Genomic DNA, 21,830 nt, shown 5'->3' on the forward strand with positions numbered 1-21,830 from the left:
AACTTTACTAAAGTCATAAGCAATTCATGAAAAGAAGGCAAACAATATGATCTGAATAAACAGTCTTCATCAACTGAACAACGTGCAGGTTTGGGGCAGGTTTTAAAAAGAAAATTTCTATTCTTGTATGCTGATGTTAAATAAATATTTAATGCATGAAAAAGCTTCATAAAAGCTGGATTATTATTATTTTTTAAATAATTGTAAAACCATTATACAATCTATAAAGGAGACATGAAAATAACAGAAGAAATACAAAACTGACTGCATTCAAAACATATAAAAGTCCCAGTCCACCAACATTATAACACATTTATTTATGGTAGTTGTTTCTTAAAGACATGTTATCTATTTATTTTCTTTACACACAAAAGCTTATGATGCAACTGTTCACTAAATATACACACATTGCCAACATAGTGTACCATGAGTCATACATTATATTTGTAAGAAGAACTTTCACGCATAAACTTATATTAATGTAGTTCACAGATACGCTCATAGTTTTTACAAATGGAACACAGTTGTAGTGAAATAAACTTTAATTTAATGCATAAGATTAGATTTCATAGCTTTAAGAATTAAATTATCTTTGGTAGACAGAGATTTTTAAGACAGAAATATGTAATTTTGTGATTCATAAACAGACTTAACATTTAAAGAAATGTTCAGTTTATTTTTCAAAGTTGTCTATGCATAATTATATGTCAATTTAATACAAGTCAAAGTTGTGTACAAATAATGGTTTTGAACACTAGATGTACTTTGAACACAATTAGTTTATATCACAAAATAAAGTACAAGACAACAATAACTACACTATCAACTAGTCAAACAAAAACATGGCAGCTTTAATAAGCAAATTACCCACGATGCACTTTCAGCAATAAGAAATATGTTACTAGTAACACAGGGGCGTAAGTAATGGGGAGGCGGCCCCCTCCCCAATATTTCGGCTTGTAGTCGTTATATAAATAAAACGTTTAATACCCCAAAATTGCCGCCACAAAACCAGTATTTTTGTAATCATGCGCCGTCAGTGCAGAAGCCATGTGTCCCCTCTCTGTCTGCTCCGAGGTTTCCAATAATGATGTGTCAATATCCCTTGTTAGGTGTCATAAACCAGGGGCCCAGGTAAATGTCATTGCGTTGTTTTATTGTTCTTTTCCGTGATTGCACTTTCGGTGTTTTGATTAAGGACAGGCTATTCTTTTCATTTTAATTGATCGCTTTAATTCAAAGGTAACTGCCACTTAAAACAATTTTGAGTAAATATACATGTGAAAAACATTAATTTGATTGAAAATATTTTTGTTCTCTAAGTATAACAGTTATTATTTGATTAGAAATCATTGAAACAATATCATATATGTTATTGTTTAATGTTCAAAATGAGTATTCCTAATCAGTTCTAGGGACTTTGAAAATGAATTATGCCTTAATTTTTGTTTATTTAACTAAATTTAATATTATTTATTCATCCTGGTTCAGTATTTTAATAGTGCTTGAAATGTGGATATATTCTTTATTAATCATGTCATATTGTATTGGTTGTTGTGTATTTTTATGTGGTTATTTATTCCAGTCTTCGCATGTCCGGTTTTAAACATGTCCATCAGTAATAAAATATATGTGTTGTGAATGTAATGCTGATGAAATTATTCCTCATATCACTTGTTAAACTCCGTCATTAAAATACATAAACATTTACTTCATTTTATGTTTGATTAGCATGGGTTTTTGGAAAGACAAAAATAACTGTTGAGATTTTTGGGTCATTGGCGATGGCATTGGACAACCTGATTTCATGACAAACTGAGAGTGAGACAAAAAACTAGTATTTATATCAACATGAAAGTTCCCCAAAAACTATCCATATTAATTGTAATTGTAAAATTTTTCGGAACCACGGGAGAGGACAACCCTCTCAAAAGAACCCCTTTATGTTCCCAGTACAGGAACTGGACCACCTCCCCAATGTTTGATGGTTATCTATGCCCCTGTAACATTCTTGCAGAACAAAAGAAATGGATGACTGACGATGACAAAACATCCAATACAACACACACAAAATATTTCTTTCTTAATTATTTAGTTTTACCGATTAAAATTGCCCTGTTACGTAAAAGTTTGTTATAAACAACACATGCATAAATTACAATAATCATTTTCTTACATTTCATAATGCATACAATTAAATCTGGTTTAAAAATAGCAAGAGCCTAAACATTTCACTCTAATTTGTACAAAAACAAAACATACAGTAGTGACAGTACAGCCTTTGATTGTACAATTCCCTTATACATTAGTTAACAGCACAAAAGTTACAATAAAAATGTTCACAAATGCAACGTTTGTGTAAAGAAATGCTTCGCAAACAAAAGGGCAATCACCTGTAGACAAAACTGAACCACTCTGAGCAGCTTTTGTGGTGTTTCCATAACCATTTTGACAAGAGATTGTCACAGTAGTGCCAAATCCGCGCCGAAATGTGTTTGCTTGTATGACAACATTTGTTTTAGAGAGTAGAATAATATTTGTAAAAACAAATAAAGGGAGAGAATTCATAATGCTCCGGACAAAAATTTACTTTGAAATTAAATAAAGGGATATAATTCAAACACTAAGGTAGATAGAGTTATGGTTCTTAGTCACTGCACTTCTCCTACTTGCCATCTGTTTAAGTTTGAAGTTTCAAGTAAATCCTTTCGGTAGATTTAGAGTTATGCTCCGGACAAAAATTTACTTTAAAATTATATAAAAGGGGAGATAATTCAAAAACTAAGGTAGAAAGAGTTATGGTCTTGGTCACTGCACTTCTCCTAGTTGCCATATGTTTATATTTCAAGTAAATCCCTTTACTACATTTAGAGTTATGCTCCAGACAAAACTTACTTTAAAGTTATACAAGAGTTCCGCGGTCGGAGATGACCGCATTGAAGCCGGATTTTTGATTTAAATGACAGGAAAGTACCTTTCGTGTTTTTGTCAATGCAATACTTAAATTACTGAAATATTGTTCAAAGGTCAAAATGAAATGTAAGTACTTTTCAAGGCATGAGCAAACCTTGTGTTATGTTTTGAATGCATGCATATACATGAACAACAATAACATTTAAGGTCACAAATATGAACTTGAATTGACAATTAGGAAAGTTTGATCTCAATTTTATGTCCTTGAAATTACCAGTGGTAAGCATACCAAAGTTAAATCATGAAAAAAATATTCACATTTAAGGTCACTGTCAATTGAAAGACTTTAAAATGACCAGTTGTTCTCTTGACCAGTGGTCATCTGTTAGTCATGGCAAAGTCCATGTCCATGCATACGAAAGTTAAAACAACTTTTAATTTTTAACATTCAAGGTCACAGTGACCTTGACCTTGACCTTCAATGACCTTAAAATGACCAATTGTCATCTACTAGTGCTGGCCAGCCTTCATGTCCAGTTTGAAGACTGTAAGTCCAAGCATAAGAAAGTTATACCATGAAATAAGAATTTTAACATTTTTACATTCAAGGTCACGGTGACCTTGACCTTAAAATGACCAGTGGTCATCTACTAGTTCTGGCCAACCTTCATATCAAGTTTGAAGACTCTAGGTCTAAGCATACCAAAGTATTAACAACTTTAACATATTTACATCCAAGGTCACAGTGACCTCGACCTTCAAATGAATGACCTTGAAATGACCAGTGGTCATCTAAGTGTGCTTGCAAACCTTTACGTCAAGTTTGAGATTCTAGGTCCAAGCATACCAAAGTTACAACAATTTTAACATTTTAACATTTAAGTTCACAGTGACCTTGACCTTCAAATGAATGACATTGAAATGAATGACCTTGAAATGACCAGTGGTCATCTAAGTGTGCTTGCAAACCTTTACGTCAAGTTTGAGATTCTAGGTCCAAGCATACCAAAGTTATAACAATTTTAACATTTTAACATTGAAGGTCACAGTGACCTTGACCTTCAAATGAATGACATTGAAATGAGCAGTGGTGATCTTCTAGTACTGGCCAACCTTTATGTCAAGTTTGAAGACTCTAGGTACAAGCATACCAAAGTTATAACATGGAATAAGAACTTTAACATTTTTACCTACCAAAGTTATAAGAACTTTAACATTTTTACATTCAAGGTCACAGTGACCTTGACCTTAGAATGAATGACCTTGAAATGACCAGTGGTCATCTAAGTGTGCTTGCAAACCTTCATGTCAAGTTTGAAGACTCTATGTCCAAGCATACCAAAGTTATAACAATTTTAACATTTTAACATTTAAGGTCACAGTGACCTTGACCTTCAAATGAATGACATTGAAATGACCAGTGGTCATCTTCTAGTACTGGCCAATCTTTATTTCAAGTTTGAAGACTCTAGGTACAAGCATACCAAAGTTATAACATGAAATAAGAACTTTAACATTTTTACATTCAAGGTCACAGTGACCTTGACCTTCAAATGAATGACCTTGAAATGTCCAGTGGTTACTTACTAGTTCTGGCCAACCTTCATGTCAAGTTTCAAGACTCTAGGTCCAAGCATACCAAAGTTATAACAACTTTAACATTTTTATATTGAAGGTCACAGTGACCTTCACCTTCAAATGAATGACCTTGAAATGACCAGTGGTCATCTGTTAATCCTGGCCAACCTTCATGTCAAGTTTGAAGACTCTAGGTCCAAGCATACCAAAGTTATACCATGAAATAAGAACTTTAACATTTTTACATTCAAGGTCACAGTGACCTTGACCTTCAAATGAATGACCTTGAAATGACCAGTGGTTACTAACTAGTTATGGCCAACCTTCATGTCAAGTTTCAAGACTCTAGGTCCAAGCATACCAAAGTTATAACAACTTTAACATTTTTTATATTGAAGGTCACAGTGACCTTGACCTTCAAATGAATGACCTTGAAATGACCAGTGGTCATCTGTTAATCCTGGCCAACCTTCATGTCAAGTTTGAAGACTCTAGGTCCAAGCATACCAAAGTTATACCATGAAATAAGAACTTTAACATTTTCGAGCACGCCGCCACCCCGCCCGCCCGCCCGCCCGCCCCCCCCGCCCGCCCGACAACATCAATCTATAAGCCGAGATTTTTTCGAAAATTATCCGGCTAATAAAAGGGGAGATAATTCAAAAACTAAGGTAGATAGAGTTATGGTTCTTAGTCACTGCACTTTTCCTACTTGCCATCTCTTTATATTTCAAGTTTCAAGTAAATCCCTTCAGTATATTTAGAGTTATGCTCCGGACAAAAATTTACTTTAAAGTTATATAAAAGGGGAGATAATTCAAAAACTAAGGTAGATAGAGTTGTGGTTCTTGGTCACTGCACTTCTCCTAGTTGCAATCTGTTTATATTTCAAGTTTTAAGTAAATCCCTTTAGTATATTTAGAGTTAAGCTCCGGACAAAAATTTACTTTAAAGTTAAATAAAAGGGGAGATAATTCAAAAACTAAGGTAGATAGAGTTATGGTTCTTGGTCACTGCACTTCTCCTAGTTGCCATCTGTTTATATTCTAAGTTTAGAGTAAATCCAGTGAACAGATTTGGAGTTACTCTCCGGACAAAGTTTCGGCCGGACCGACAGACGGACGGACAGACAGACAGGACCAATTACTATATCCCCACAATTTTTTTTCGGCAGAGATAAAAACCAGCTAAGATATCACAAGAAAAAATATTTTGGGCAGTCATGTTTGTTTTTTTATAAAACCAGGGGGATGCCAATCTCTAGCATCCTGGCAGAAATGTTTGATGTTTAATAAATCCGGATGATGCCCATTTAGAAGCCAGGTATATGATTAAAACAATCTTGGCAGATGACCATCATATTATGTTATGTAACAAATGCCAAACATCTGTAAAAGGAAAGGAAAGTTTAAGTTAATCAAGTTACCACAGACTCGAGGACAATTTTAACCCAAGCGGCATGATTTGAACAAGCCTGGTAGAGGACCGCTGTATGATGTTAAGTAGGAATTAACCCTTTCCCACTCAGAAACAATGTGAAAATTCCTATGTGCAAACAGCATAAAACCAGAACAGCCTGCGAGTAACTCGCAGTATGTTCTGGTTTTATGCTGTTTGCTGCTCATCAGTATCTTAGGGTTGGAAATAAAGCCTTTAAAATTTAAATCTAGTAAGAAAGTTCTATAATTAAATTTTACTTTTTAAGGGACTACAAATGCATAAAAATACGTATCTTAAAGTGTTAAAGTGTTAACAAACTTCTCTGCCTGGCAGTTAAATTATTAAGACTGAATATCAGTAGACCTATATAATGTCAAACGTAATCCGTGCACAAATTCTGCGTCTGTTTTTATAATCTAGATAAATGCACGTACTACACAAAAGGAAACTTATATCTTTTCAGCGTGAATTACATAATCTGCTGTGGACTGGAATTGTACGGCCATGATTGCAATTGAATAAGACTAATTGGAAATCAGATATGACAGTTCATTCACTTGCTTACGGTCATCGTCCCACAAATCCGCTATTCATGAAAATGTACATGTTGGCATAAAATAAAAAGTGCCAGATACCACCACTTTATTATCATGGATTAGTTCATCGAAATGTGATAAACAGGGCAAACCTCATGCAAGACCCCTCTCTCCACTGCAATTTATCCCAGATTTTTTTTTGAAAATTCAATGAAAAAAAAACAACAACTAAATTTAATGATGTTGAAAATAAAACGTTTCACAGTATTCAACTATCAAAAGAACATTTATTATCTGGTCTTTAAAATAGCACATCAGAAAGACTATATAAAAACTATATAAAAACTATATAAATGATGATTGAACAGATGCTTGGTCATACCAAGCTATCCTCGGCAAACATGATCATGATCATTATGTTGTTAGTCAACATACAGAAGAACTGATTGGTCCATATTATAATGCTCTCAAAAGATCAAGAAAAATGCTGACAGCAATGCGATACAATTCTAATTCAATTTCTAACAGTGATTCCCTTATGATTTTCCATTTCCAAGTATACCCATTGAATTTATCATATTGGTAATATTGTAAAAAAACTAACATATAATTATACAACATCTAACTCTCATCAAATTGTACAAAGAATGTATTTTCACTTACTGTCGTCAAAAACATCAGCACCTCAAACTATTTCAAAGAAACATGGTGACTTGTAGGTGCAAATTAATTAAAATAAACTTTCAGCACAAAGAACTGAACAGTTTACAAAACTGTTTACCATATACAGACATACAAAACCCCAAAATTAAAGGCTCCTCAAGATGCCGACCTGCGTAAGTTCTTTCCACTATTTGCCAACTTGAGAAAGTAGTAAATGATCTCCGTCTGCATCCCAGCGTCCTTAGCAGCTCGTGCCATCTGCACCATCGGGTCGATGTCCGTTTCCTTGACAGCAGGGTGCATTAGAGTGGGGCCAAATATCGTGGCCAGGTTGCTAAGTGACATCTTGTTTTCTGCACTCCGCTTTGCCACACGTACCAGGTGCTCCAGCATGCAGACTATCGTGTAGTAGTTGGCGTCTGGCAGCCCATGAAGCAGCTCCAGCATGCACTTCTCCTTCGTCTCCTCGTTCTGAAGCTCTGGAAGACAAAATGATAAATTTTCACTATGCCCAGTTTTCAACATCAAGAATTTCTGATAGCACAAAATATGTTATCACCATGCCAACATAACCAAAATACATAAATTTGTCATTGTCATAATGTTAAATTTGGTTACCAAGGAAAAATAATAATTTTGAGCGCTGGTTATACAGCAATAATACAACTTTCTAGAAACAGTGTGCATTCAAAAACAACTAGAGCTTTGTCACAGACGTGACGAATACCCCCACATGCCGCATTGACACAGAATATTTTGCATGTTGTCTTCACATAAAACAGCAGACACCATGCTCAATGTTTAAAATTCACTAAGTGACCCTGTGACCTAGTTTTTTACCAATCATGGCCCATGTTCGAACTTTACCTACACATCATCTAGATACAACTTCTAACCAAGTGTGGTGAAGCTCAGATGAACTAGTGACCTCAAAATCAATAGGGGTCATCTGCGAGTCATGATCAATGTATCTATGAAGTTTCATGATCGTAGCCATTAGCGTTCTTGAGTTATCATCCGGAAACCATTTTACTATTTCAGGTCACAGTGACATTGACCTTTGATATAGTGACCTGAAAATCAATAGGGGTCAACTGCGAGTCATGATCAATCTACCTATCAAGTTTCATGATCCTAGGCATAAGCGTTATTGAGTTATCATCTGGAAACCATTTTACTATTTCGGGTCACCTTGACCTTGACCTTTGACCTAGTGACCTGACAATCAATAGAGGTCATCTGCCAGCCATTATCAATCTACCTACGAAGTTTCATGATCCTAGGCATAAGCGTTCTTGAGTTATCATCCGGAAAACATTTTACTATTTCGGGTCACTGTGACCTTGACCTTTGACCTAGTGACCTGAAAATCTTTAGGGGTCATCTGCGAGTCATGATCAATCTACCTATCAAGTTTCATGATCCTAGGCATAAGCGCTCTTGAGTTATCATCCTGAAACCATTTTACTATTTCGGGTCACTGTGACCTTTGACCTAGTGACCTGAAAATCAATAGGGGTCATCTGTGAGTCATGATCAATCTACCTATCAAGTTTCATGATCCTAGGCATAAGCGTTCTTGAGTTATCATCCGGAAACCATTTTACTATTTAGGGTCACCGTGACATTGACCTTTGACCTATTGACCTCAAAATCGATAGGGGTCATCTGCGAGTCATGATCAATGTACCTATGAAGTTTCATGATCCTAGGCCCAAGCGTTCTTGAGTTATCATCCGTAAACCACCTGGTGGACGGACCGACCGACAGACCGACCAACAGACCGACCGACAGACCGACCGACATGTGTAAAGCAATATACCCCCTCTTCTTCGAAGGGGGGCATAAAAATAATGTAGTAGTTTTATAATTGTATTATATGAAATTGAAATTACTAATAGAAAAATTTCACTTTCTCTTTCTTGAGTGATTATCCCAACATGATAATTTAACAATGAATCAACCATGAGGTTTGAAATGTGTTTTTCTGGGTGCATAACGGTCATTGAATATAGATTTCCAATAAATTACCACAAATTTAACTTTTGGCCAAAATATTCATTAAAGCAAAATGATATTTGACACATCAAATGTTACTGATTCTTAAATTTTGCTGAGCATTTTATACACTAAACATAATAATGCCCCTGAAGGCAATTCCAACTTTCCCATTCAGCCTTATTCTCAATTTGTTATATCAAGGGAGGTAACTTCTGCAGTACTGAATATCAACAAGGGCTGTTTGTAAAACATGCATGCCCTCCATATGGGCTGTCCATTGTAGTGGCAGCCATTGTGTGAATACGATTTTTGTCATTGTGACCTTGACCTTTGACCTAGTGACCTGAAAATCAATAGGGGTCATCTGCGGGTCACGATCAATGTACCTATGAAGTTTCATGTTCCTAGGCAAAAGCGTTCTTGATTAATCATCCGAAAATCATTTTACTATTTCGGGTCACTGTGACCTTGACCTTTGACCTAGTGACCTCAAAATCAATAGGGGTCATCTGCAAGTCATGATCAATCTACCTATGAAGTTTCATGATCCTAGGCGTATGCGTTCTTGAGTTATCATCTGAAAACCATTTTACTATTTCGGGTCACCGTGACCTTGACCTTTGACCTAGTGACCTCAAAATCAAAAGGGGTCATCTGCGAGTCATGATCAATCTACCCATGAAGTTTCATGATCCTAGGCGTATGCGTTCTTGAGTTATCATCCGGAAACCATTTAACTATTTCGGGTCACCGTGACCTTGACCTTTGACCTAGTGACCTCAAAATCAATAGGGGTCATCTGCAAGTCATGATCAATCTACCCATGAAGTTTCATGATCCTAGGCGTATGCGTTCTTGAGTTATCATTCAAAAACCATTTTACTATTTCTGGTCACCGTGACCTTGACCTTTGACCTAGTGACCTCAAAATCAATAGGGGTCATCTGCGAGTCATGATCAATGTACCTATGAAGTTTCATGATCCTAGGCCCAAGCGTTCTTGAGTTATCGTCTGACAACCACCTGGTGGATGGACCGACAGATCGACAGACCGACCGACAGACCAACAGACTGACATGAGCAAAGCAATATACCCCCTCTTCTTGGAAGAGGAATAAATATGTGAAAAATGTCTATTGAATTACTATAATCCAATGAAAATATCAGAGAACTTAAATATTTACCTCATTTTAATAAATAACATAAATCCATTTAAATAGATAGCCTTATGTCATAATCATCTATTTTATTCATACCCTTGCCTTCTAATGAGTTTCCCAAAAACAAAATTTACCATACACTAAGACATCATCCTCAAATAATGAACTCCAGGCCTTCTAAATGGATCAATTTATTGTCAATTTGTCAATCATGAGCATCATTTTTTGTCACCTTAAAAGAGGATTATGTAACATAGACACTTCACATGGCACACATACGGTTAGTTTGTACGAAAGACTGGTAGCAGGAGTCAGTGAAGAGAGGCTCAGGAAGCTCCCTAAAGTACAACTTGAGAACCCCAGTGATCGTGTGGATATCGGCCTCCTCTGCAAAGTTATTTGCTGCAACTGGATCTGAAGGCAAGTAAAGGAAAAAGTAATATTTATCTATATATATTAGCCGGGCTCTGGGAAAACTGGGCTTAATTCTTGAGCTTAGTGTTGTCCAAGATTAGCTTGTTCAATCTTCAAAGGCTTATCAGGGATGACACTTAACCCTTTGCATGCTGGGAAATTTGTTGTCTGCAAAAATGTCGTCTGCTGAATTTCTAAATTAGCATTTTCTTTGAATTGTTTTCAAAGAATACTATCAGAATAGCAAACTGTTTGGATCCTGATGAGACACCACGTTTTGTGGCATCTCATCTGGATCCAAACTGTTTGCAAAGGCCTTCAAAATTTGGTTCCAGCACTGGAAGAGTTAAGCTTTCATAAAAATATTTGTTTAAAGAAGATCTCTTCTAAAAAATATCCAGTGTAGGCTGAAAGTGCTGTCGGTAATTAGCTTGTGCAGACTGCACAGGCTAATCCGGGATGACACTATGCATATGCTTTAAGCCTTGTTTTCCCAAAACGCAATTTTATATTATGCAAAGGCAAGAGTAATCTTTGTTTTTACTAAATTGGTTGACAGTTTTAAATATAAACCAGTACAAAATACTGTTTAAAATGTTTAAAAACTAATACTTACTACCACAATTTTATATATTTCAATAATATACAGATTTTGAAATATATAGCATATATAATAAAAACACAAAGCACATTAATAAAGAAACAATCATATATCTTCAAGACGCAGAAGCTTTTTTTTTCTTGAAATGCAAGAACCATTACATGTGTTTTTACAAGTAAGAACAAGGGACAAAATTGTCACAAAACCAGGTTTTCATTGTGAAAAAAAAATCTGATAAAGGGAGAAAACTCAAACTGAACTTTTGAAATGACCAAAAAAAATTAACCCCCTTTGTAATTTTTTTTTTTTTTTTAAATCTATTTTTAGTCGTGGCGACCTTGACATTGGAGATATTGACGTGATTCTTTCGTGGGACACACCGTCCCATGATGGTGAACAAATGTGCCAAATGATTTTAAAATCTCACAATGAATGACATAGTTATGGCCAGGACAAGCTCATTTATGGCCATTTTTGACCTTTGAACTCAAAGTGTGACCTTGACCTTGGAGATATCGACGTAATTATTTCGCGCGACACACTGTCCAATGATGGTGAACAAATGTGCCAAATGATTTTAAAATCTGACGATGAACGACATAGTTATGGCTCGGACAAGCTCATTTATGGCCATTTTTGACCTTTGAACTCAAAGTGTGACCTTGACCTTGGAGATATCGACGTAATTATTTCGCGCGACACACCGTCCAATGATGGTGAACAAATGTGCCAAATGATTTTAAAATCTGACAATGAACGACATAGTTATGGCCCGGACAAGCTTATTCCGCCAGCCCGCCAGCCAGCCAGCCCGCCAGCCAGCCAGCCCGCCCGCATTCGCCAATCTAATAACCAGTTTTTTCCTTCGGAAAACCTGGTTAAAAACAAGCAAATTTGTTGAATTGATATCCCCCGCCAAAATACTGGACCGATGGACAACGCCAATGTGCATCAACCTCTTATCCATATATATACTCATAGCAAGTTTCAAAGAAATCTGTCAAAGCACTTCCAAGATATGGCTCCGGACACACAAAAAAGCGTTTTTTCAAGATCCAAAGGGCCATAAATCCGTTATTATCAGATGGTGTACAATGCCATTTCACATGCATCATCCTCTTATCCATATATATACTCATACCAAGTTTCAATGAGATTCGCCAAAGCACTTCCAAGATATGGCTCCGGACACAAAAGTGCCTGCCAGACGGACGGAAGGACGGAAAGAAGGACGGACGGACAACGCCAAAACAATATCCCTCCGCCTATGGTGGGGGATAACAATAAAAATTTTGTATTGCAGATACATGTACATTGAACAAAACCAAACTAAATCAAGAGTTCCTTCTGCAAATGCGTTGATAACCTGTGCCTCAAAAGAATACTCTGTTTAGTGTGGCTGCATAATAAAGAATTGAAATAACTAGTAAGGGAATAGATGTTACAGTAAGTAAATAATGTTCAAGTTGGTAAGAAACTTTCAAGGAAAATACCTAGAAACCTATGAAGCTCTGAAAAAATAAAAAAGACAGCTAAGCAACATACATGTACATTTCTAGTACAGTGTATTTTTCATATTATGGATTGATAAAAAGCCTTTGTTCCAGCCTAAAATCATGCATCATATTGATGTGAACACAGCCAACATGTTTGTCTTAAAACTCAACTTGTTTAATAAAAGGCAGCTATTTATGGCACTTTTTGGCATTTGACCTTTACCTGTGAACTTTACCTTTAATGCCATGAGACAAGACACTCAATTTCATTATGGCAGTTGTTTGTGGTTAGCTATCAAAAATTGCATCCTGAAGTGACAGGGCAGACGTTATTTTAATGTCAAAATTAAACCTAAAATCTCTGAAAAGAATCTTAATGTCTGAGGTTACAGGCAGACAGGTTTTGCATAAATATTGCTGTCTTCTCATGGTTACCATTTTTTGGAAAAAGCATGACGAATGACAAAATTACATTTAGGACAAGACTATTGCCAAGCAATATATGTCCCCTACCGGCTCCACCATTGTCACATTTTTAATTTTTTTTTATATTTGTTGCCATAGCAACCAGAATTTTTGACGTAGGAACAAAATGAAAGGACGTGCATAATCTCCATATTGCCATCTGACCATATGTCAAGTTTTATGAAAAATATGAAGAACTTTTAAAGTTATTGCAGGATCCAGAAAAATGTGACAGACAGACAAACAGACAGACAGACTCACAGACGCTCAAAGCGCAAACCATAAGTCCCCTCCCGTGAAACCGGTAGGGAAAAACAAGCTGTTTTACTACCCAAATCAATGTTTCAACTCTAAGTGTGACCCTGACCTTTGTGAGATGAGTGTTACACACAACACAATCATCGTCTGTAGATGGATTGCATTGAACCAAGTTATTTAAAAGGCTTTTCAAATGTATAGCAAAGTTACATGTATGGATTAGAGAGGAATGGTCAAGCTGTCTTTGGCTGAATTTGTGTGACCTTGAACTTTGAAGTAAGGGGACAGTTTTCTACACGTAGCATGTTGACTTACATTGGTTCACATTTGTGACAATATATGTGCCAAATTTAGAAAATTTATCGAAAAAGTTAGCATTTGACCTCTAAATATGACCTTGACTTTTGAGGTCGGAAGATGTATGTTACATTTGACACATTGTCTTATGAAGATGGACATTCATGCCTTGTACTTTCAAAATGTATCAACATATGGCTAAATTATGGCTCAGAGGAAATTCTGCACAGACAAAAATACAGACAGTACAACTGTAATAGGCTGCCTTTTTCGAAGGGGGGGGGGGGCAACAAAAAGGAAAAAAACAACATAACAAAGATGTATCATGTGATATAAAGACACACTGAGCTAAACTTAAATCATTTTAAACTGAAATCCATCTGTGCAGAAAAATAAAAGCACACGTTTAGGTATTTGAAATGTATCATTACTATGATAACATCAGGATGTGAATTGTTAAAACAAGAGGGCCTGAAAGGCCCACAGTCGCTCACCTGAGATAACAAGATATTATTGGGACAAATCTTCTGACCAAGTTTCACAAAGATCGGAAAATAAATGTGGCCTCTAGAGTGTTAACAAGGTTTTACTACAGCCATATAAGGAAAATGCCCCGCCCCTTGGCAGCCATGTTTTTCAACCAACCGGCATCATTTTTGAACTCGTCCAAGATATTATCGGGATGGATCTTCTGACCAAGTTTCATGAAGATCGGACAGTAAATGTGGCCTCTAGAGTGTTAACAAGATTTTACTATAGCCATATAAGGAAAATGCCTCCCCCCTTGAAAGCCATTTTTTTCAAGCAAACATAATTATTTTCAAACTCATCCAAGATATCATTAAGACCAATCTTCTGACCAAATTTCATGAAGATTGGGCAATAAATGTGGCCTCTAGAGTGTTATCAAGGTTTTACTATAGCCATATAAACCCATATAAGGAAAAATGCCCCGCCCCTGGTGGCCATGTTTTTAAAGCAACCAAAACCATTTTCTAAGTCATCCAAGAAATCATTGGGACAAATCTTCTAACCAAGTTTCATGATGATCAGAAAATAAATGTGACCTCTAGAGTGTTTACAAGGTTTTACTATAGCCATATAAGGAAAATAGCCCGGCCCCCGTGTTGGCCATGTTTTTCAACCAACCGGCATCTTTTTTTAACTCATCCAAGATATTATTGGTATGAATCTTCTGACCAAGTTTCATGAAGATCGGACTATAAATGTGGCCTCTAGAGTGCTAACAAGATTTTACAAGATTTTTTAGCCTTATTTAGCCATATAAGGAAAAATGCCCCGCCCCTTGGCGGCCATGTTTTTCAAGCAAACGTAACCGTTTTAGAACTCATCCAAGATATCATTAAGACAAATCTTCTGACCATATTTCATCAAGATTGGACAATAAATGTGGCCTCTAGAGTGTTAAGGTTTTACTATAGCCATATCAGGAAAAATGCCCCGCGCCCTGGCGGCCATGTTTTTCAACCAACAAGCATCATTTTCAAACTCGTCTAAGATATTATTGTGATGAATCTTCTGACCAAGTTTAATGAAGATAGGACAATAAATGTGGCCTCTAGAGTGTTAACAAGATTTTACTATAGCCATATATAGCCATATAAGGAAAAATGCCCCACCCCTTGGCAGCCATGTTTTTCAAGCAAAGGTTACCATTTTTGAACTCATCCAAGATATCAGTGGGACAAATCTTCTGAGCAAGTTTCATAAAGATTGGACAATAAATATGGCCTCTAGAGTGTTAACAAGGTTTAACTATAGCCATAAAAGAAAAAAATGCCCAGCCCCCTGGTGGCCATGTTTTTCAACCAACCGGCTTCATTTTCAAAATCGTCCAAGATATTATTGGGATGAATCATCTGATTAAATTTCATGAAGATAGGACAATAAATGTGACCTCTAGAGTGTTAACAAGATTTTTCTATAGCCATATACCCATATTTGGAAAAATGCCCCGCCCCTTGGCTGCCATGTTTTTCAAGCAAAGGTTACCATTTTTGAACTCATCCAAGATATCAGTGGGACAAATCTTCTGAGCAAGTTTCATGAAGATAGGACAATAAATGTGGCCTCTAGAGTGTTAACAAGGATTTACTATAGCCATTTAAGGAAAACTGCCCCGCCCCCTGGCGGCCATGTTTTTCAACAAACCGGCATCATTTTCGAACTCGTCCCAGATATTATTGGGATGAATCTTCTGACCAAGTTTTATGAAGATAGGACAATAAATGTGGCCTCTAGAGTGTAAACAAGATTTTACTATAGACATATATATAGCAATATAAGGAAAAATGCCCCGTCCCTTGGCAGCCATGTTTTTCAAGCAAAGGTGTTTTTTTTTTAACTCATCCAAGATATCAGTGGCACAAATCTTCTGAGCAAGTTTCATGAAGATCGGAAAATAAATGTGGCCTCTAGAGTGTTAACAAGGTTTTACTATAGCCATATAAGGAATAATGCCTGCTCCCTGGCGGCCATGTTTTTCAACCAACCGGCATTATTTTTGAACTCGTCCAAGATATTATTGGGATGCATCTTCTGATCAAGTTTTATGAAGAACAGACAATAAATGTGGCCTCTAGATTGTTAACAAGATTTTACTATAGCCATATATAGCCATATAAGGAAAAATGCCCCACCCCTTGGCAGCCATGTTTTTCAAGCAAACGTAACCATTTTCGAACTCATCCAATATATCATTGAAACAAATCTGCTGACCAAATTTCATGAAGATTGGACAATAAATGTGGCCTCTAGAGAGTTAACAAGGCAAATGTTGACGCCGCACAACGGACAACGCACGACGGAAGAACAAAAAGCGATCACAAAAGCTCACCATGAGCACGTTGTGCTCAGGTGAGCTAAAAACACATAATAGGTGTATAGAACTATTCTAATTAACATTCAATACTGCAAATAGCACCAAACTTGTATAAAGGCAGAAGCAGTTTTATTGATTGCATAATTATTAAGCACATATCTTTAAGTCACTAACCTTCCTTGGTTGCTATTGGTTTCCATACAAAAAAATAATTTAATAGCACTAGTGGTTTAAAGTGAATAATTTCATATCAAGATCTAAACATTATGATAAAACTATCTGAGTATACCCATTCAAGCTTAAATAAATTTGAATTAAATTTTGTAGAAGAGTAATAAACAAGAGCTGTTAGAGGACAGCCCGCTCGACTATTCCGAGTGCTTGACAGTATAACGTAAGCCATCATGGGGAAATTGTTCATATTCAATAATTTATTAGACAATCTTTAAAAAATAAAAAAGGAAAAAAAAAGGGTGGGGGGGTTGAGAAGGGGGGGGGGGGTATAATTACGGGTGTGGTAATTTATTAGACGATCTTTCAAAAATAAACAAGGGACAAAATTGTCACAAAACCAGGTTTTCATTGTGAAAAAAATCTGATAAAGGGAGAAAACTCAAACTGAACTTTTGAAATGAACAAACAAAATTAACCCCCTTTGTAAGTTTGTTTTAAAAAAAATAATCTATTTTTAGTCGTGGTGACCTTGACATTGGAGATATTGACGCGATTCTTTTGTGCGACACACCGTACCATGATGGTGAACAAATGTGCCAAATGATTTTAAAATCTCACAATGAATGACATAGTTATGGCCAGGACAAGCTCATTTATGGCCATTTTTGACCTTTGAACTCAAAGTGTGACCTTGACCTTGGAGATATCGACGTAATTATTTCGCGCGACACACCGTCCAATGATGGTGAACAAATGTGCCAAATGATTTAAAAATCTGACAATGAACGACATAGTTATGGCCCGGACAAACTTGTTCCGCCAGCCCGCCAGCCAGCCAGCCAGCCCGCCAGCCAGCCAGCCAGCCCGCCCGCATTCGCCAATCTAATAACCAGTTTTTTCCTTCGGAAAACCTGGTTAAAAAAGGGGAAAAACAAATATTTTTTTGGGGGGTAGGGGGGTGAGAGGGGGGTATGATGTGGGGTGGGGAAATTTATTATTGGCATTATTATTGATGTTTAAACAAGGGCTGTTTGTAAAACATGCATGCCCCCCATATGGGCTCTCCGTTGTAGTGACAGCCATTGTGTGAATATGTTTTTTGTCACTGTATGTCAATGACCTGTGAAATGTATCCAATTAATAGTGCAAAAACCAATCAGGACCTATACTAATCAATTATATCCATTATATGATTGAGTCTTTGATTTTTTGGATTCCGTTCACACATTTTGACTAATTTGACAATATGTGAAACGTGCACACAATTTGTAATGTTTTATTTATTAATGGTAATGAAACATGTTATTTATAGCAGTTAACTCCCCTAGTCAATGACCACCATAGATAGCAATGCAATCTGATTAAAAATAGCCAAGGCTAGTGTTGTGTATTGGGCAAATGTATACAAGTGCAACTTGACCAGATGACCAGTATCATGTGTTTACCACACACAGAAGTCAGTTATGTAATAGACCATTAATTCCACTCCCAACTTTGGCCACTTGCCAAGATACTGACCAGTATCAGATGGGGTTGTGAAACTGTGTAAACAGTGAACACCAGTCCATGTAATACTGGCCTACCACTTGTACTAGTTTATTTGGAGTTAATACAGTAATGCATGTACAAATGAGACACTAAGCTCAAAAGTTAATTATATGTGCCTCTGAAAACTAACCAGAGGGGTGGGTTGAAATTTACAATCTTTACTTGGCATTTGAGGAAATCTGAACTCTCAGGGTTTGGATAGAACATCCCCAAATTAACTTTTCTTTACACTGTTGTTATTTTTGTTCAATACACAAATATTAACCTAACTTTACAAATCCTGTACAGTAAAGGAAACTAAATCTAAGTTGATATTTTAATATGCTTGATCCTATTTATGTATTAACATTGTTTTATACATACAAACTGTGTTGCTGTTTTTCAATTAACAAGCAGATTAAAAATTAATTATATTTTTATGTATAATTTGAATTGACAAAATTAAATGCAAGTTGCGTAGCAAGAATTACATGTTTGATTTATTGTCAGTGAATCGTGACATTTTCTCAATGTTTCAGACCACCAGTTTGTCAAAGCTATCAACCGCTTGGATGGTCAAGCTAAATAGAATTGACCCAGCAAATCACAACTGTCCTGTTGCCATATAATATTACATATCATATTACATTGGTTTTTTAAATGTTGAATTCTCACGTCATTTCCATAAACATAGTATTTACTGGCACAGAAACAAAGGCTTATACATCATTATGAATGAACATGTGTCAAAAATTCAATTTGTAAGTCTCTTTACTGGACAGTGTGAAAACAGAATAAACTAGTGACCTGAAAATCAATAGGGGTCATCTGCAAGTCACGATCAATGTACCTATGAAGTGTCATGATCCTAGGCAAAAGCGTTCTTGAGTTATCATCCGAAAATCATTTTACTATTTCGGGTCACCGTGACCTTGACCTTTGACCTTGTGACCTCAAAATCAATAGGGGTCATCTGCGAGTCTTGATCGATCTACCCATGAAGTTTCATGATCCTAGGCGTATGTGTTCTTGAGTTATCATCCGGAAACCATTTTACTATTTCGGGTCACCGTGACCTTGACCTTTGACCTAGTGACCTCAAAATCAATAGGGGTCATCTGCGAGTCATGATCATTCTACCCATGAAGTTTCATGATCCTAGGCGTATGCATTCTTGAGTTATCATCCGGAAACCATTTTACTATTTCGGGTCACCGTGACCTTGACCTTTGACCTAGTGACCTCAAAATCAATAGCGGTCATCTGCAAGTCATGATCAATCTACCCATGAAGTTTCATGATCCTAGGAGTATGCATTCTTGAGTTATCATCCGGAAACCATTTTACTATTTCGGGTCACCGAGACCTTGACCTTTGACCTAGTGACCTCAAAATCAATAGGGGTCATCTGCAAGTCATGATCAATCTACCCATGAAGTTTCATGATCCTAGGCGTATGCGTTCTTGAGTTATCATCCGGAAACCAATTTACTATTTCGGGTCACCGTGACCTTGACCTTTGACCTAGTGACCTCAAAATCTATAGGGGTCATCTGCGAGTCATGATCAATCTACCTATGAAGTTTCATGATCCTAGGCATATGCGTTCTTGAGTTATCATACGACAACCACCTGGTGGACGGACCGACATACCGACCAACCGACCGACCTACCGACCGACATGAGCAAAGCAATATACCCCCTCTTCTTCGAAGGGGGGCATAAAAAAAATGTTTGAGGGGGGGGAGGGGGGGTAGGGGGAGTTGAGAGGGGGGTATAATGTGGGGTATGGTAATTTATAAGATAATGTTTAAAAAAAAAATAAGGGTGGGGGGTTGGGGGGGGGGGGGTAAGGGATTCTGGGTAGGGCGTGGGGTATTGTTTGGGTGGAATCCATTGCTGTATTCAGGTAAGTGTTGTTTTATCAAAGTAATAATAAAATGTATTCATAAATAAAGAAGTTATGGCAATTTAAGCAAAATGTAAAATTATCTAAGTGTAAAAGGGACCATAATTATGTCAAAATGCTTGATACAGTGGTCTGCTCTTGTTTATAGGTTGGGGTCATGTTGGTAAACAAGTATGCAACATATAAAAGCAATATGTCAAAGGATATAGGAAATATTTGGGGTAGTACGCAAACTTTAACATAGAATATGCATAAATCTAAGTATAAAAGGGGCAATAATTATGACAAAATGCTTGATAGAGTTGTCTGCTCTTGTTTATAGGTTGGGGTGATGTTGGTAAACAAGTATGCAAAATATGAAAGCAATATGTCAAGAGACAATGAAAATAAATGGGGTAGTACGAAAACTTTATCATTTGCTGCATATTCTAAGTGGAAAAGAGGCCATAATTATGACAAAATGCTTGATAGAGTTGTCTGCTCTTGTTTATAGGTTGGGGTCATGTTGGTTAACAAGTATGCAAAATATGAAAGCAATATATCAAGGGACAATGAAAATAATTGGGGTAGTACGAAAACTTTAACATTTGCACGCTTACGCTAACGCCGACGCCGGGGTGAGTAGGATAGCTCCACTATATATATTTCATGTATAATAGTCGAGCTAAAAATGAACAATATTGACCTCAACATTTCAATCACTACTCACTACAGATTGTTTCATTTGTATCTAATTGTTTTACTGCTCTTATTTATATTTATGTTAATTAAGCATTGCAACACCCAAAACAAATGTGATGACTGAACTTACTTTTGTCGAAGAGTTTTTTGCACTGCTGTATATCGGATGTTACTCCAGACACTCTGTATATGCCAATTTCATCTAAACCTGCGGAATATAGAGCAACATCAAAATGTTATCAGGATTGTTCACTGAAAACACACATTCCTTTATATTTTTCGTTATTTTAATATTATATAGATTAATTTTGTTCAATATCTAAACATCATTTGAAAGCCTTTGATAAAAAATAATTTTTTGGACACATGTAATTAAAAAAAAAATTGTATCTACATATTTGGACAATTACCTTTTTGAAACTTAAAAATAATATATAATATTCAAAATTTGCTAAGGATCACTTTTTATAGTATGTGTAATTTGAAGTTCACCTCTAGCTTGATTCAGCCAACGTCAGGCATCAATGACAAATCAATACATAAAAATAAAATCAAAAACACACATTCAAATACCAAAACCTTCAAAATAACAATTTAAAATAAACGTTATACAAAGTTGAATATAATATGAAAATAAAAAGTGATCCTTAGTAAATTTTGAATAGTAGTTTCAGAAAACTTAGGGTAATTACCGTATTACAATTAAACTACATTCATTTGAATGCACTTCATAAATTGTTATCTACAAATGACAGCAAGAGAAAAACAATGTCTTCAAAACATGCGGTTAAAACAAAAAAGCTTAATGCCAATATGCACCATCAAAGATCTTTTGTAAATATGAACTGTTTATTTGAAGATGATGAAAACATGAA

General features: G+C 36.2%; 1 protein-coding gene and 1 long non-coding RNA gene across 28 annotated transcripts in view; both read right to left on the bottom strand.

Annotated features, from left to right (window-relative positions):
• The window catches only part of LOC127871437 (breakpoint cluster region protein-like), a 232,114-nt gene that overhangs the window by 138,157 nt on the left and 72,127 nt on the right, over positions 1–21,830 (bottom strand). For 8 of the 27 annotated variants that reach the window (XM_052414349.1, XM_052414368.1, XM_052414376.1 and 5 more), the window contains 3 exons: positions 21,086–21,163; positions 10,571–10,705; positions 5,088–7,609 (listed from right to left, as the gene is read on the bottom strand). The exons of 17 other annotated variants lie outside the window; for them this stretch is intronic. In XM_052414349.1, the coding sequence (XP_052270309.1) occupies positions 7,287–7,609; positions 10,571–10,705; positions 21,086–21,163 (536 nt within the window). In that variant the 3' untranslated portion in view covers positions 5,088–7,286. Of the gene's footprint in view, positions 1–5,087; positions 7,610–10,570; positions 10,706–21,085; positions 21,164–21,830 lie in introns of those variants that run through there. 2 more of the 27 variants (XM_052414359.1, XM_052414354.1) reach the window with 2 other exon arrangements.
• On the bottom strand, positions 11,562–12,766 carry LOC127871450 (uncharacterized). Its single transcript, XR_008045342.1, has 2 exons — positions 11,948–12,766; positions 11,562–11,785 (listed from the first exon to the last, which is right to left on the bottom strand). It is a non-coding gene; the product is annotated as an uncharacterized LOC127871450 (long non-coding RNA).

The sequence above is a fragment of the Dreissena polymorpha genome, chromosome 3, assembly GCF_020536995.1.
Source record: "Dreissena polymorpha isolate Duluth1 chromosome 3, UMN_Dpol_1.0, whole genome shotgun sequence".
Lineage (NCBI taxonomy): Eukaryota > Metazoa > Mollusca > Bivalvia > Myida > Dreissenidae > Dreissena > Dreissena polymorpha.